Source organism: Talpa occidentalis, unplaced genomic scaffold, assembly GCF_014898055.3.
Source record: "Talpa occidentalis isolate TD23 unplaced genomic scaffold, MPIMG_talOcc4v2.1 talOcc4.6, whole genome shotgun sequence".
Taxonomy (NCBI): domain Eukaryota; kingdom Metazoa; phylum Chordata; class Mammalia; order Eulipotyphla; family Talpidae; genus Talpa; species Talpa occidentalis.
The window spans coordinates 121029549-121042427 of NW_023604972.1; the positions used below are offsets into that span (position 1 = coordinate 121029549).

Genomic DNA, 12879 nt, shown 5'->3' on the forward strand with positions numbered 1-12879 from the left:
ATACCCCATTTTTGTTACTTTTTGGTATTTCCTGTTTTTATCCAAGTAGTCCCACCTTTATAAATCTGATCTAGGGAAATATGCATAAAATTCCTTTTAAAAAAGGAGATAAAAGCATAATTTATTAAGATGTACATTTTAGTATTACCGGTAACAGAAACTGTGCAGGAGAGAAGTTTAAAATATAACAAATTATGGCACTTCTATCAAGTGGGCTACTATCCAGTTACTAAAAATCATGTTTTGGAAGAGCATTTTAAAATATGGGAAAATCCTCAAAATATGTACAATTAGAAATAATATATAATTATACATAAATTGCCAGAATAAATGACTAGATGAACCAATAAACAAGAGACCTGGACACTTTAACCTGATGTCTGTTCTGGCCAAGACCCAACAGAAATGGGGTGAGAAAACAATTCCTATTTGTTTGTTACTGTCTGGAAAAATGACTGCATCTTTGTTTGAAATCTGTCCTCTCACAACGTGCCAGGATTACCTCTACAGACATACTAGAGTTAAGGTTCTGCAGGGAAAAAAAAAAGGCCTTATCAACAAGCAACTATAAACCAGAGACACTGGGGGTGGGGGGGGTAACAGGGGAGGGGAAGGATTAGGGCCAAAATAAGGGGGGGTGCAATTTGCAATTGTATGGGGTATCTAACCAAAATGAAATGCATACATTTTGCAAAAATGAAAAATGATGTAAGAATCATATAAGATATTGAAAAATAAATTTAAAAAATACAAAAAGGCCTTAATCAAAAGGACTTCATAACCATTATAACATCACATAAAGGCCCATTTGTGGCTAGAAGGTCCGAGTCGTTACAGACAGCTGTCAAAGGTTGGATCTCGGTCTCGGGACTAACGACACAGTCCCCTCCAGCAGCCCACACCCCGGCGCGTCCCCTGAGCTGGTCCCTGCAGGTGAGCAGGCGCTCAGAGGACGGCTGGGCAGGAGAGCGGGTACACGGCGGGCTGTGCTCCAGCGCTCAGCTAGGACGTGGCGCAGGCCCGGCGAGGAGGAGGTGACAGCTCGGCCCCCTCTCCACCTGCGCCCTGGAAACTGCCACGCCAGGAGGCCGGGGCCCCGCGGGCAGGCACTCACCGAACCCCGTGAAGCCCATGGTGACCGCCAGCTGCGGGTCCGGTCCCGCCGCGTCCGAGCCTGTCACTGGAGAGAGAGAAACGAAGGCGTCGTCAGCGCGGCGCCCCGGAGCCCCCCGGCCGGCCCGCCCGGCCCGCCCGGCCCGCCGGCCCGCCGGGCCCGCCCGGCCCGCCGCTCACCTTCGCTGGGCCCCGGGCGCTCCATGGCCCGCGCCGGCCTCAGGAGGAGCCGCAGCCCGGCCCCGACAGCGGCAAAGGGCTCGCGGCGGCGGCAGGAAGTGTCGCCTCGTGACGTCAGCGGCGCCGCCAGCGCCAAGAGCGGCGCCCGGAGGGCCCCGGTCCCCGAGCAGCGCTCCCTCAGGCCGGGGGAAGACGCGCAGCCCAGGCCGCCGGCCGCTGCACCCGGGCTTGGAAACGCAGGCTGGAGCTTCTGGAACACCTTTAGGTTTTTTAAAAGATTTATTTATTTATGCATACAAGAGCTGGGGTACAGGCCAGAGGTGTGGGGGTGGGGGTGAGAGGATTCACCAGAGATAAGAGTGGGGAACAGAACAGGTAGATGTATTGAAACACACGGCTGAGGGGAGCAGCAGGCGAGTCAGGAGAGGTCGGCTGCGCCATGTGGGTTGCTCCCTGGCCGGGGATCGAACTCGCGTTGCAGTGGCTGCGGATAGATAGCCTCATAGGTTGCGTCTTAACCCCTTGCCCCACCAGGGAGGCCCGCACCTTTAGCTTTTTCAGACGTGTTTCCTGCCAATCTGGCACTGACTCCGCACTGAGTCCTAAAGAGAAACCAACAAACTCCCTTTGTGTTTTGTCCTCTAGGTGAAAACGTCCGCAGTTCTCCACCTTTTGAGTATTCTTTTAATTTTTTCAATTTTCTTTAATATCACTTCAAGCGATATTAGCATAGTGCATATTTTAAAAAATAACGAGATGATCTACATGACTGAAAAGTAGAAGACAAATGTATGACATATATCCATTATTAGAGTATTTTCACTACCCTAAAATCCTCTGTGCTCTGCCTATTGACTACTGCCCTCTCCCCCCAAACCTAATCAACCACCGATGTTTTTACTGTCTCTGCAGTTTTGCTTTTTCCAGAATGTCATATAATTGAAGTCATACAGTGTGCAGCCCTTCCACACTGGCTTCCCTTACATAGTAAGAGTTAAGTTTCCTCCCCTCATTTCTTTCAGTTGTGTAATATTTCATTGTCTGGATGGGCTGTACCACAGTTAACTTCACCTACTGAAGGACATCTTGTTTGCTTCCAAGTTTAATATGAATAAAGCTCCTACAAACATCCATGCAGATTTTTTTGTAGACATAATTTTCTGTATCCTTTGGGTAAATATCAAGAAGCACAACCACTGGTTAATATGTTAAGTGTTTGCTTAATTTTGTGAAAACAAACCAAATAAAAATTGTCTTCACAGTGACTGTAATGTTTTGCATTTCCATCAGCAATGAATAAGAGTTCCTACTGACCCACACACTCACCATCAGTTGGTGTTGGCAGCATAGCAGATTTTGATCATTTTAATAGGTATGTAGTGGTATCTCAGGGTTTAATCTGCATGCTCCTGATGACATGATGTGGATTCTTTTCATATGCTCAACTGCCACCGGTTTAACTTTGGTGAAGAGTCTGTTGAGGTCATTGGTCCATTTTAAAAATCACATTTTTGTTGTTGAGTTTTAAGAGTTTTTAATATGTTTTGAATGACTATCCTACTGGGTGGTCAACTGTAAAACAGTCCCTCTACTAGATGGTAGAAATGAAATGATGAATTAGGATAGCGTTCCCTCTCTGCAACGGGAAATAAAGCGAGGCAGCAAGTCCTTCGCAGCGAATACATACGTCGCTTAAACGCCCAGTTTTTCACAGTAACAGATCACGCGATGCACAAATGGAGAAACCCAATGGCTTTTAATTTACATTTTATTATTTTTTTAAAGATTTATTTATTTATGCATACAAGAGCTGGAGCACAGGCCAGAGATGCGGGGGGTGAGAGGATTCACCAGAGACAGAGTGGGGAACAGAACAGGCAGAATGACTGAAATACACTGCTGAGGGTTGCAGCAGGAGAGTCAGGAGAGGTCTGCTTCACCATATGGGTGCTCTCTGGCTGGCCGGGGATCGAACTCATGCTGCAGAGGCTGCGGATTGCTTCATAGTGCGGTGCTTAACGCCTGGCGCCACCAGGGAGGCCCCTAATTTCCACTTGAAGCCCATTGGAAATGCAGCGACATTCTGGGCACGTCGAATCAGTTCCTGACAATTACCACTCGCAGAAGAGATCTGGCGCTTTGGGGAACCAAAGAAACTGACCAGCATCCTTTTAGAGGCGGTTGCGGGATTCCGACCAGCGAAGCTCGAGGCACAAGATCCAGCGCGCGCTCAAAACCGACGGACCCCAAACTGCCGGCGCCGCCCGGGCACTGCCGCCTCGCCGCTGCCGCGTCCCGGCTCCCCCGGCCCCCCGCTCCGCCCCTCTCCTTCCCCCACTCCCTCTCTACCCCTGTCCCCCTCCCCGCCCCCCGGGGCCTCTTCCTCCTTCTCCTCCTCCCCCCCCACCCCTCGCCCAGCCGCCCCTCGCCCCGCCCCTTCACGAGCACGGCCTCGCCGCCGGCTTCCTCCCCCAGCTCCGCCACGGCCGCCCCGAGCGCCCCGCCGGGCCCGCCGGAAGTGCGTCATGCTCGGGCGCCGGGGCGCTCGTTTGCCGCGCGCGCCCTAATTCGCGGGTATCATTTAGGGGCTTGGCTTTTTTCTACTTTCTCCCTGGTTTTTGACTTTTTACCGCCGCTGGTGCCTTCTGCTTACGAGATGCCGTCCTCTCTCCTGGGCTTGGCGATGCCGGCCTCCACCGGGGCCGCCTCCCTGCAGGAGGCGCTGGAAAATGCCGGGCGGCTGATCGACCGTCAGTTGCAAGAAGACCGCATGTACCCGGACCTTTCCGACCTGCTGATGGTGTCTGCCCCAAGTGAGTGATCGCTGCCCATTTGGTGACTCTGCTTCTACGGCCGCAAAGACTCTTGCCTGACCCCCTTAGTACGTCCTTATCCCCGGGGCGGACCCTGCAAAGACATTCTGAGATCTGTGTGCTGCATTTCCATTGTGGAAAAGAGGCTGTCTTCATTTTGTTTTCCTGGCCTTGTTTTCTTCATTGCACATACTTGAGACGATAGGAGTGAAGAACGAGTCCGTGCATGAAGGAGAAAGACAAAGGCCCCAACCCTTTTAGACAGTTTCTCCCTGCCTTCTATTGTTTGTGGGCTAGATAAGGAGGATCGCTAATCCAAGTCTCATCCTTGGCATTTCATCCTATTTCAGAGTAAAATGAAAGAGCAAACGAAGTGAATTTGTAAATTTACCTTGTTCTCTTAAGATTCGCCTTATCATGGGTAGAGTTAGTGTAATACGGGTGCTAGATGTTAACAGAGCTACCAGTCTAAGAAAGGAAGAGAATAGGGATAGCAGAGATGGTGGACAGAGGGTAAAGCAGATTATGAGCGAGCAAGAGTGGTCATTGGAAAATACTGTTTATCGGTTTTTAATTATAGCCAGATTCTTCAAGGCGTATAGAATTACAAAAGTTGCTAGGAAAAAGTGACCTTTTTATGAGATGGAAATTAGAGAAAAGTTTAAGATGGTAAGCAAGAACCAAGATGAACTAACCAGCATAGTCTGCCTTGTAAACCTAAAAGATATCTCTAGCAATTTATTAAAATCATTGAAAAGATCTACAATCAGAGAAACAATAGAAACAAAGCAAAGACAGTATTTGTCGTTGATCGGTACTTACCAGAGGCCTTGTCTTATATGAATTCAATGGCCTATTAACTGTTATTTTCAACAGCATTACCCACTTTGACCTCTTTGGGTTTGAAGCCTGTTATAAATACACCCATACTTTCTGGTCCTTGCATCATAGCTGACCCCAATCTTCCTTCTCTGCCTTTGCACAGCTCTCCTTTTCAACTTAGTCTCTCCTCGTCCATCCTGTACTCAACTTGTTACAGTGACTTTACTGTGTTTCCCGCAAGAAGTCCCATCTTCAGGATTTTCTTTTACATTTCTTCATCTCTGGACTGTTCTTTTCTTTGCCTGACAAACTGTTCTTCCATATTCCCTTAAATACAACTATCTCTGTGGACACTTTCTTAACCATGCACATCCTCATCAAAGTGATAAATTCCATCCTTTATGTTCCTGCTACCATTTAACATGTGCAGTGTTCTATTAAAATTATGGTTTAAGATTACATGGGGTTTGCTTTCAAAAATCCTTTAGGGAAAGTATGGCTAGTAATATAAATGAAACTTGATTAGGCATGTTACTGGTAATTGTTGAAACTGGGTAATCAGTACACAGAGATAGGTTGCATTTTTTTCTCTGTAGTTGTATATATTTTTGAAATTTCCTTAATACATTTTAAAACACTTGTTTTTGGTAGTGTGCAGTTCTTCTGTCTGCCTAATTGATAATATGTTATTTTAAATAAATATTTTTTTGTAGACAATCCCACTGTTTCTGGCATGTCAGATATGGATTATCCTCTCCAAGGACCTGGTTTGCTGTCAGTACCCAACCTTCCAGAGATCAGTTCCATTCGAAGAGTTCCTCTCCCACCTGAACTTGTTGAACAGTTTGGACGTATCCTTTTACTTTTTATTTAATGCCTTAAAAGATTTTAGAATTGGTATCACATTATTGTAATTCTTATGTCATGCTTAGTGTATTATACGTTTGTGTAAGGGCCATATTTAAAATATTTAAGTATCTGACTCATTTGCCATGTATGTAGAAAGTTTCATAAAATTGAATGTTGAAAATTGAGTTACATTTTAATTGTTTGGGACAGGAAAGAAAATAATTTGTTAAAGAGGAACTCTGCATTTTTGAATGATACATTACAGAATATCACTTTTCAATTAAGTGCAATACCAAAATGTTTTTACTGCATACTTTTTAGGTCAAAGATCCATGATTTTCATTTTTATTTTTCACCATATTTCAACACTGAAAAATTGTAATATGACTCTGAAAATGTTGAAAGACAGAAACTGCCAGGTGTTTACTTTTATTCCCCCACAAAAATTTTTGCTGTGCTTTTTAACACTTACTAATGTCTTAGAGCTCCATTTACACTTGCTTTTATACTTACTAGTGTCTTACCTAATTGCATGTCTAAATACCATAGTGAGAATCTGTAAGTAAAGGTATAAAACACTGAAGAACCAATGGCATTTTCATAGACTTGGAAACTCAAATTGTTCTTACCCTCAAAAAATAAAGATTCATTTGATTTGCAGTACAGCATATAAAAGCAATAGTTTTATATTTACTTGCTAGGAAACTTTATAGCTCTCATAATGAAGACATTCAGGTGATATATTAAAATTTCATCTCATACTTTAAAAAGTATATTAATCTACTGGAAGTAAAAAAAGTTCCTTATTTCAATACAGTGTGATTTAGAAAAAGAAAGGAAATGCAAAATTAGGGGAAATGCTTATTTTGTTTTCACTGTTTTATTGTCTTATATTTATATAACATAATTCTTTGTCTATTTTTCAATTGCTTTTTAAGAGACTTGCCAATTATCAGTTATGACTTTAGCATGCTATGTGCTTTTTTTATTACTCTGGCTCTTATGCAATTGGAAAAACTGATCCAGTGAAATAATTTTTTAATGTCATAAGTTCAATAGTGTTATAATCAATATTCCTTTAAGGTAGTAATGTAAAGTATTGTCCTTCTCAATAGATTTTAAGTGAAGATGTTTCATTTGGTCCTTTTAATAATGAGTTAACAGATAATAACTTTTAAGTAAAAAATCTTTTAAAGAAATTTTAAGGAAGATGAGATTCAAATCTACCTTACATCCACATTACCTCAGATATGCAGTGTAACTGCATGATGGGTGTGTTCCCTCCTATCAGCAGAGCTTGGCTCACAATTGACAGTGACATATTCATGTGGAACTATGAAGATGGGTATGTACTTAAGGCTGGTTTGCTTTGATTGATTAGGATTTAAATTATTTTTATTTTGGATACAGTTGTACTCACTGCCTGTTTTATCTTTCTTTCACCTAACATCTGGATAATTACCTCTCCATATACATACCAATCATTGGGGATAAAATGGAGATTCTATTATAGTAGTGAGTCTCAAGATTCTGCCTTTGTATAGGCTCATAGGTGATGCTGCTGGCCTAGGTACCATTCTGAGGGACAGGTGTCTAGCTCTTAGCCTATGGGAAAGATAGTCTTTCAGCAATTCTTTTGAGGGATGGTTTGATGTTTTGTTTTGTTTTGTTTTGTTTTTTTAAGATTTATTTTTTATTTATGCAATAGCTGGGGTACAGGCCAGAGGCGCAGGAGGGTGAGAGGATTCACCAGAGACAGAGTGGGGAGTAGAACAGGCAGATGGACTGAAGGCACTGTTGAAGGGAGCAGCGGGCAAGACAGGAGAGGACTGTCAGGCCATGTGGGAATCTCCCTGGCCGGCCAGGAATCAAATCAGTGCTGCGGAGGTTGCAGACAGCTCATAGGGCCGTACTCAACCTGCTGTGCCACCAGGGAGGCCCCGGTTTGATGTTTTTGAAGACTTCTGTTTTCCTTGCATTTTTGTGGAAGGCAAGGCTATTAATTTATTAAAGTGACAAAACAATTATGATGTTACTCTGTGGGCTTGACTTGTGCGTAAATTAAAAATATGTAATGAGAGTCTAAGTGAAGGCTCATGGCATTCTTGGCTTAAGATTTATTGAGTTGATGATCTTCCTCTTGCCTTTTTAGAGATAAATTTTGGTTTATTTCTAGTTCTTGTCCATCCTATTATCTTCAGGTGGGATAAACAGAGGAAAGTCCATTTAGTTAACATGTTACTTTTGCTCTTAATGTACATTTTAGGAACACATAATACTGTATCATTGAGTCAAAATTGACACTAAATGAGAACTTGTAATAGTATGCTTAAGTGAAACTACTTTTGTTTGCTGTTTTTATTTTGTTACAAGTTTTCATAGTGATTTTTATTTCAGTTAACATCTAACATACTCATTTGCTTAGCAAATGCGCTTCTGATATATCAGAAACTACTGAATGAGATAAATGTCCCTGCCCACATGGAGTGTCACTCTAAGCTAAATGTTTGTTCAAAGAAGAATTCTTGTAAAGGAAAATTATTTGAACAATGTGCTTACTGAAAAGAATCAAGGGACAAATACCTGGTATAAATCTCTTGTTTACAAATTCAATTCTACAAAAACCTTAGGCTTAGTAGTTTCAGTTATTCTATTAGCTTTCTAATTCTAATTCCATCTAAATAATCATTAATTGAACATAATCTTGTTCAATTAATGATTCTCTATTCCCCAACTAGCCCAGTATTGACCTTAGTGTCTGAGGGCTGTGCCAGTTAGCAGAAGAGCCTATGTAAACATAACTTGCCACTTAAGTGTATTCTTTCTTTTTGCTTAAACCCTTTTCAGGACAACCAGATGTTTTCTTTAAGTCTAAAGTGTGTATTTTTCTTGGTATTTATCCTGCTTGGTGTTCTTTATGCTTCTTGTATTTTTGTTCAGATGTTTTTGTGTTTTGTTAGTTTTAGTTATTCAGCATTATCTTTAGATATTTGTCCTGCCCCATTATGTCTTCTGAGATTTTATTTACAATTTTGTCACATTGTTTACTGTTACACAAAAAAATTTGGATACTCTTCATTTTTTTCTTTCTCCACACTTATTCTCTCTTTGTTTCAATTTGAGTATTTTCTTTTTTTATATTTTTTTTTTTTTAAATAGAGGCATGTTTTTCTTTATTTATTTGTTTGTTTGTTTGTTTGTTTTTTGTTTTTTATACATGCACTGGGTACAGTCAGAAGCGCGGGAGGGTGAGAGAATTCACCAGAGCCAGAGCAGGGAGCAGAGCAGGCAGAAGGACCAAAGTACACTGCTGAGGGGAGCAGCGGGCGGCAGGAGAGGTCTGCGCGCCATGTGGGACCCTCCTCCGGTGGCCGGGGAGCAGCTGGGGATCGAACCGGCGCTGCAGAGGCCGTGGGCAGCTTCGCAACCCAGCGCTCTACCGCTGCGCCACCGGGGAGGCCCTCAATTTGAGTATTTTCTATTGACCTAACTTCAGGTTCAATAATCCCTTTCCTAGCCATGTAAAGTCTACTAAACAGTCCTTCTAGGACATTCTTTCTTTGTGCTGTGCTTTTTATTTCTAACATTTTCACTGACTGACTTACTTTCATCTCTGCTGCAAGTCCTTATCTTTTTCATTAGTCTGTTCTTTTGTTTTTAACTTATTTTTTAATCTCCAAAAAAGCTTAGGTTTATTAGAAGAGAGGAAGGGACAAAGGCGCTTTCATAGACACAAACAGACAGAAAGAGTTGCTGGAGTCTATTCTTGCCTGTCTGGTAGTTAGAACATGTGGTTCATAATTGAGTCTGGTTCTGTTGATTGCTTTGTTCTTCACAGTAGGGTCACTTTTTCTTGCTTTTTGTTTCTTATGCTTTTTGATTGAACCTGGACATCATGTGGAAGACAACTAATACTGCCATAAATAGCATCTGTCCTTAGAATTAGGCATATATCTTCTTTTGCTGGGACCTAGCAGGTGATCCTTTCTTGTGGTGGGGACTGAATCAGGCGTTGAGCTGAATTTGGTTTTGTGTTGCCAGTAGATCACAGCTTTCAAATTCATTTACAAGTACTTGTGTTTAGGATATATATAGATTGAATTGCTGGAGTTTTTTTTTTCCCCTCAATGTTTCTGTTCTGCCCTCAGCCACAGGCTTTCCTTTCTGAGAGGGTCTTCTCTACTCTCTTGCCCCTTCCCCAGAAGTAGGTCAACTAATATAGTTACTTGAGACTTGAAACTTGGTGGAGAGGGTATTTGGAATAAGAACTGTTTTCCTGGCTCATACTTATCCTTAGCCAGGACTGTGTGTCTGGTTCTTAAAACTGAAACCATTTTGTTTATGGGTTTATTTTTTATTGTGTCCTAATGATAAAAACTTTATTTTCTTTTATGTCTAACATGCTTATCTTCAACTATTGCCAGAGGAGACCTTGCCTATTTTGATGGACTTAGTGAGACTATTCTTGCTGTGGGACTTGTGAAACCAAAAGCTGGTAAGAAGTAAAAACATAAGGATTAAATTATGTTTGTATATAGATAGACCACAAATGTCTTAGGACTGGTGACACATTTTAAGTAGTTGAATTTCTTACTGAGGTTTTATTGAATTATTTCTGATTAGAAATATAGGAAGTGATTAGGAATGTGTAACTGTTTACTCTTCATGGTATGATTTGACTTTTAAATTATTAAACTATAATTCTTGACTTGGCTGATTCAAATTCAATATGTATCACTTGAATGCACCTTCCTACAAGAAGCAATAATATGCAACATTCACGTGTTTGCAAGGCCTAAATAAAAATGTTCTATGGTCATAGGTATTTTGAAATTATAAGCACAAACATGAAATTTTATATACTATGTGATGACTTTGGAAATGTATTTCCTTAACACAGACTCTCAAAGCAGACTTTGTCCCTGAATAGATGTAGCTACTTTTTTCTTCATTATGAATATATTCATATAAAAGCCAACAACTGTTCCTGCCTTCTATTGTAATTAATATAAATTATCCACCTTAAATAGTAAATTATTGTTCAACTGAAATTTATATTTCAGTGCAAAATTGAAATTATGTCATAGTCTTTGATTTGGAAGTTAAACAATTGTGGCTTTGTTGTCCACAACTGTCAGTAGTTTAAGAACAAAGTCCCTATCTTACTTTTCACCTTTTGCAAGGGGACATTAAGTAAAGGTCATCTTTCTCAACATTAGTTAAACTCTTTGGAGTCTGCTTTATAAGAAAGAAGACTGAATCCATGTTTCAATTTTATGATTGTCTCAATAAAACACAATATTTCTTTAGTAGAAGTAAATACTGTTTTTTCTAGCATTTACATGCTTTTTGCCTACAGAGAAACTGACAAACTTAATCATATTTTTCAAGTTCGATGAAGTAATTCTTGTGTATTAGAAGGTTCACTAGTTGTCCAGCTTTAATCTCATCTCACTGGGAGGTAACAGCCAAAAGAACATGCTGCATACTGCATGTTGGGGCAATATTCATTATAGTGATTATAAGTCCACCCATTTAGCTTATTTGTAGACCTACTAGAACCTGCCACCTAATCTCATGTATAAACATTTTCGTGCAATATTTTCTTAGAAAGGCTATTTCTTGACTCTACAGAAGGGTAAACCTACTGCTTCAGGTTTAGTTTACTGTTTCTGGAAAGTCAGTGAACTCAAAAGACAAGAACTTTTTATTTTCCTATTTCTGGACACAATCTCATAAAAAGACATGCAATTTTTTTTTAAAAAAATTGAATACATTAGCATGAGTTAACATTTAAAAAAAAAACTTTACATAGTTTATTCCCCCCTCTGAATCTGTAAATTTTTACCCATTGCAAAAATCTGTTTTAAAAAAAAAAATCTGTAAAAATTACCCATTGTTTGATAGCTACAACTTGTTGGATAAACTCTGTCTTTGTGAATTTGACTTCTATAGGTACTTCATACAATGGAACTGAATAGTATTTGTCTTTTTGTAACTAACTTATTTCACTTAACATAATGTCCTCAAGGCTCATACATGTTTAAATACGTGAGATTTCTGTTTTGAAGACAGAGTAATATTCTATTGTATGTATATACCACAACTTGTTTATCCATTCATCATTGTTGAAACCCTTTGTGAGTTATAAGTAATACTGTTATGAACATGTGTATACAATTAAAAGTCTTCATATTTTAATAAATCTAAACTATTTTATAGTGTAACACTAATTTTAATTGTTATTAAAGAACTGCTTATTTCCTAAAGCAGTTCTTTCATTCCTTTCTTTGTAATTGTATTTTTTTATTGAGGTAACATTTGTTTACAGCACTGTTTATGATTCAGAGTTATAGGGTCACACCTCTTCAGATGCATTTTACCACATTACACCCACTAAGGTGGTTCTTTTCTACTACTGTTTACTTGCTTAAATGATCATAGGTAGAAATGCTTAACATCAAAATGCGCTAAATTGGGTTAAAACTTTTCATATCTAATTAATAACTCATTTTAATGGTGAAAACATATTCTATTAATATTTAGATGCTAAATGTTTTTCAGAAAATAATACTTACCTGATCTCTACTTTATTTTAGGCATTTTTCAACCTCATGTACGACACCTCCTGGTTTTAGCAACCCCTGTGGATATAGTGATTCTTGGACTCAGCTATGCTAATATACAAACAGGTACAGCAATCTACATATTGTGGGTTTTTTTTTTTTTTTTAAGTAAAAACAGGTTGACCAATATAATAATTAAAAATTAATCTTTCACAAAGTTAACTTCATAGGGCTTTTGCTCATAGGAAAATATTTTCCTATAGATAGAGTATCTTTCAGATTAGTCACTCAAAAAAAAATATGTCATAAATTATGTATACTGGGTCATATCTAATTTATATCATATTTATCATAATGTGCAGTTCTTAACTATCCAATATACAGGAAAGACTGTACTAGAGAAGTAGTTGACGCAGGTCTGATTTTCAATAATGCTTTAATTCTTTTATTTCTAATTATTTGGATGGCTGTTTTATCATATGGAACACTGAAAAATAATACAGTACTTTCCCTAAAGAAAGAAGTTCTTATGTTAT

General features: G+C 39.8%; 2 protein-coding genes across 2 annotated transcripts in view; one reads left to right on the forward strand and one right to left on the reverse strand.

The window, feature by feature from the left end:
• WDR70 (WD repeat domain 70) overlaps positions 1-1352 on the reverse strand; it is a 194527-nt gene extending 193175 nt beyond the window's left edge. The window contains exons 1-2 of the mRNA XM_037530393.2: positions 1294-1352; positions 1115-1180 (exon numbers count right to left, since the gene is read on the reverse strand). Of these exons, the coding sequence (XP_037386290.1) occupies positions 1115-1180; positions 1294-1318 (91 nt within the window). The 5' untranslated portion in view covers positions 1319-1352. The remainder of the gene's footprint in view (positions 1-1114; positions 1181-1293) is intronic.
• A 2462-nt stretch (positions 1353-3814) lies between these two features.
• The window catches only part of NUP155 (nucleoporin 155), a 49756-nt gene continuing 40691 nt past the window's right edge, over positions 3815-12879 (forward strand). Inside the window, exons 1-5 of the mRNA XM_037530671.2 lie at positions 3815-4106; positions 5642-5779; positions 7026-7122; positions 10202-10272; positions 12377-12469. Of these exons, the coding sequence (XP_037386568.1) occupies positions 3950-4106; positions 5642-5779; positions 7026-7122; positions 10202-10272; positions 12377-12469 (556 nt within the window). The 5' untranslated portion in view covers positions 3815-3949. The remainder of the gene's footprint in view (positions 4107-5641; positions 5780-7025; positions 7123-10201; positions 10273-12376; positions 12470-12879) is intronic.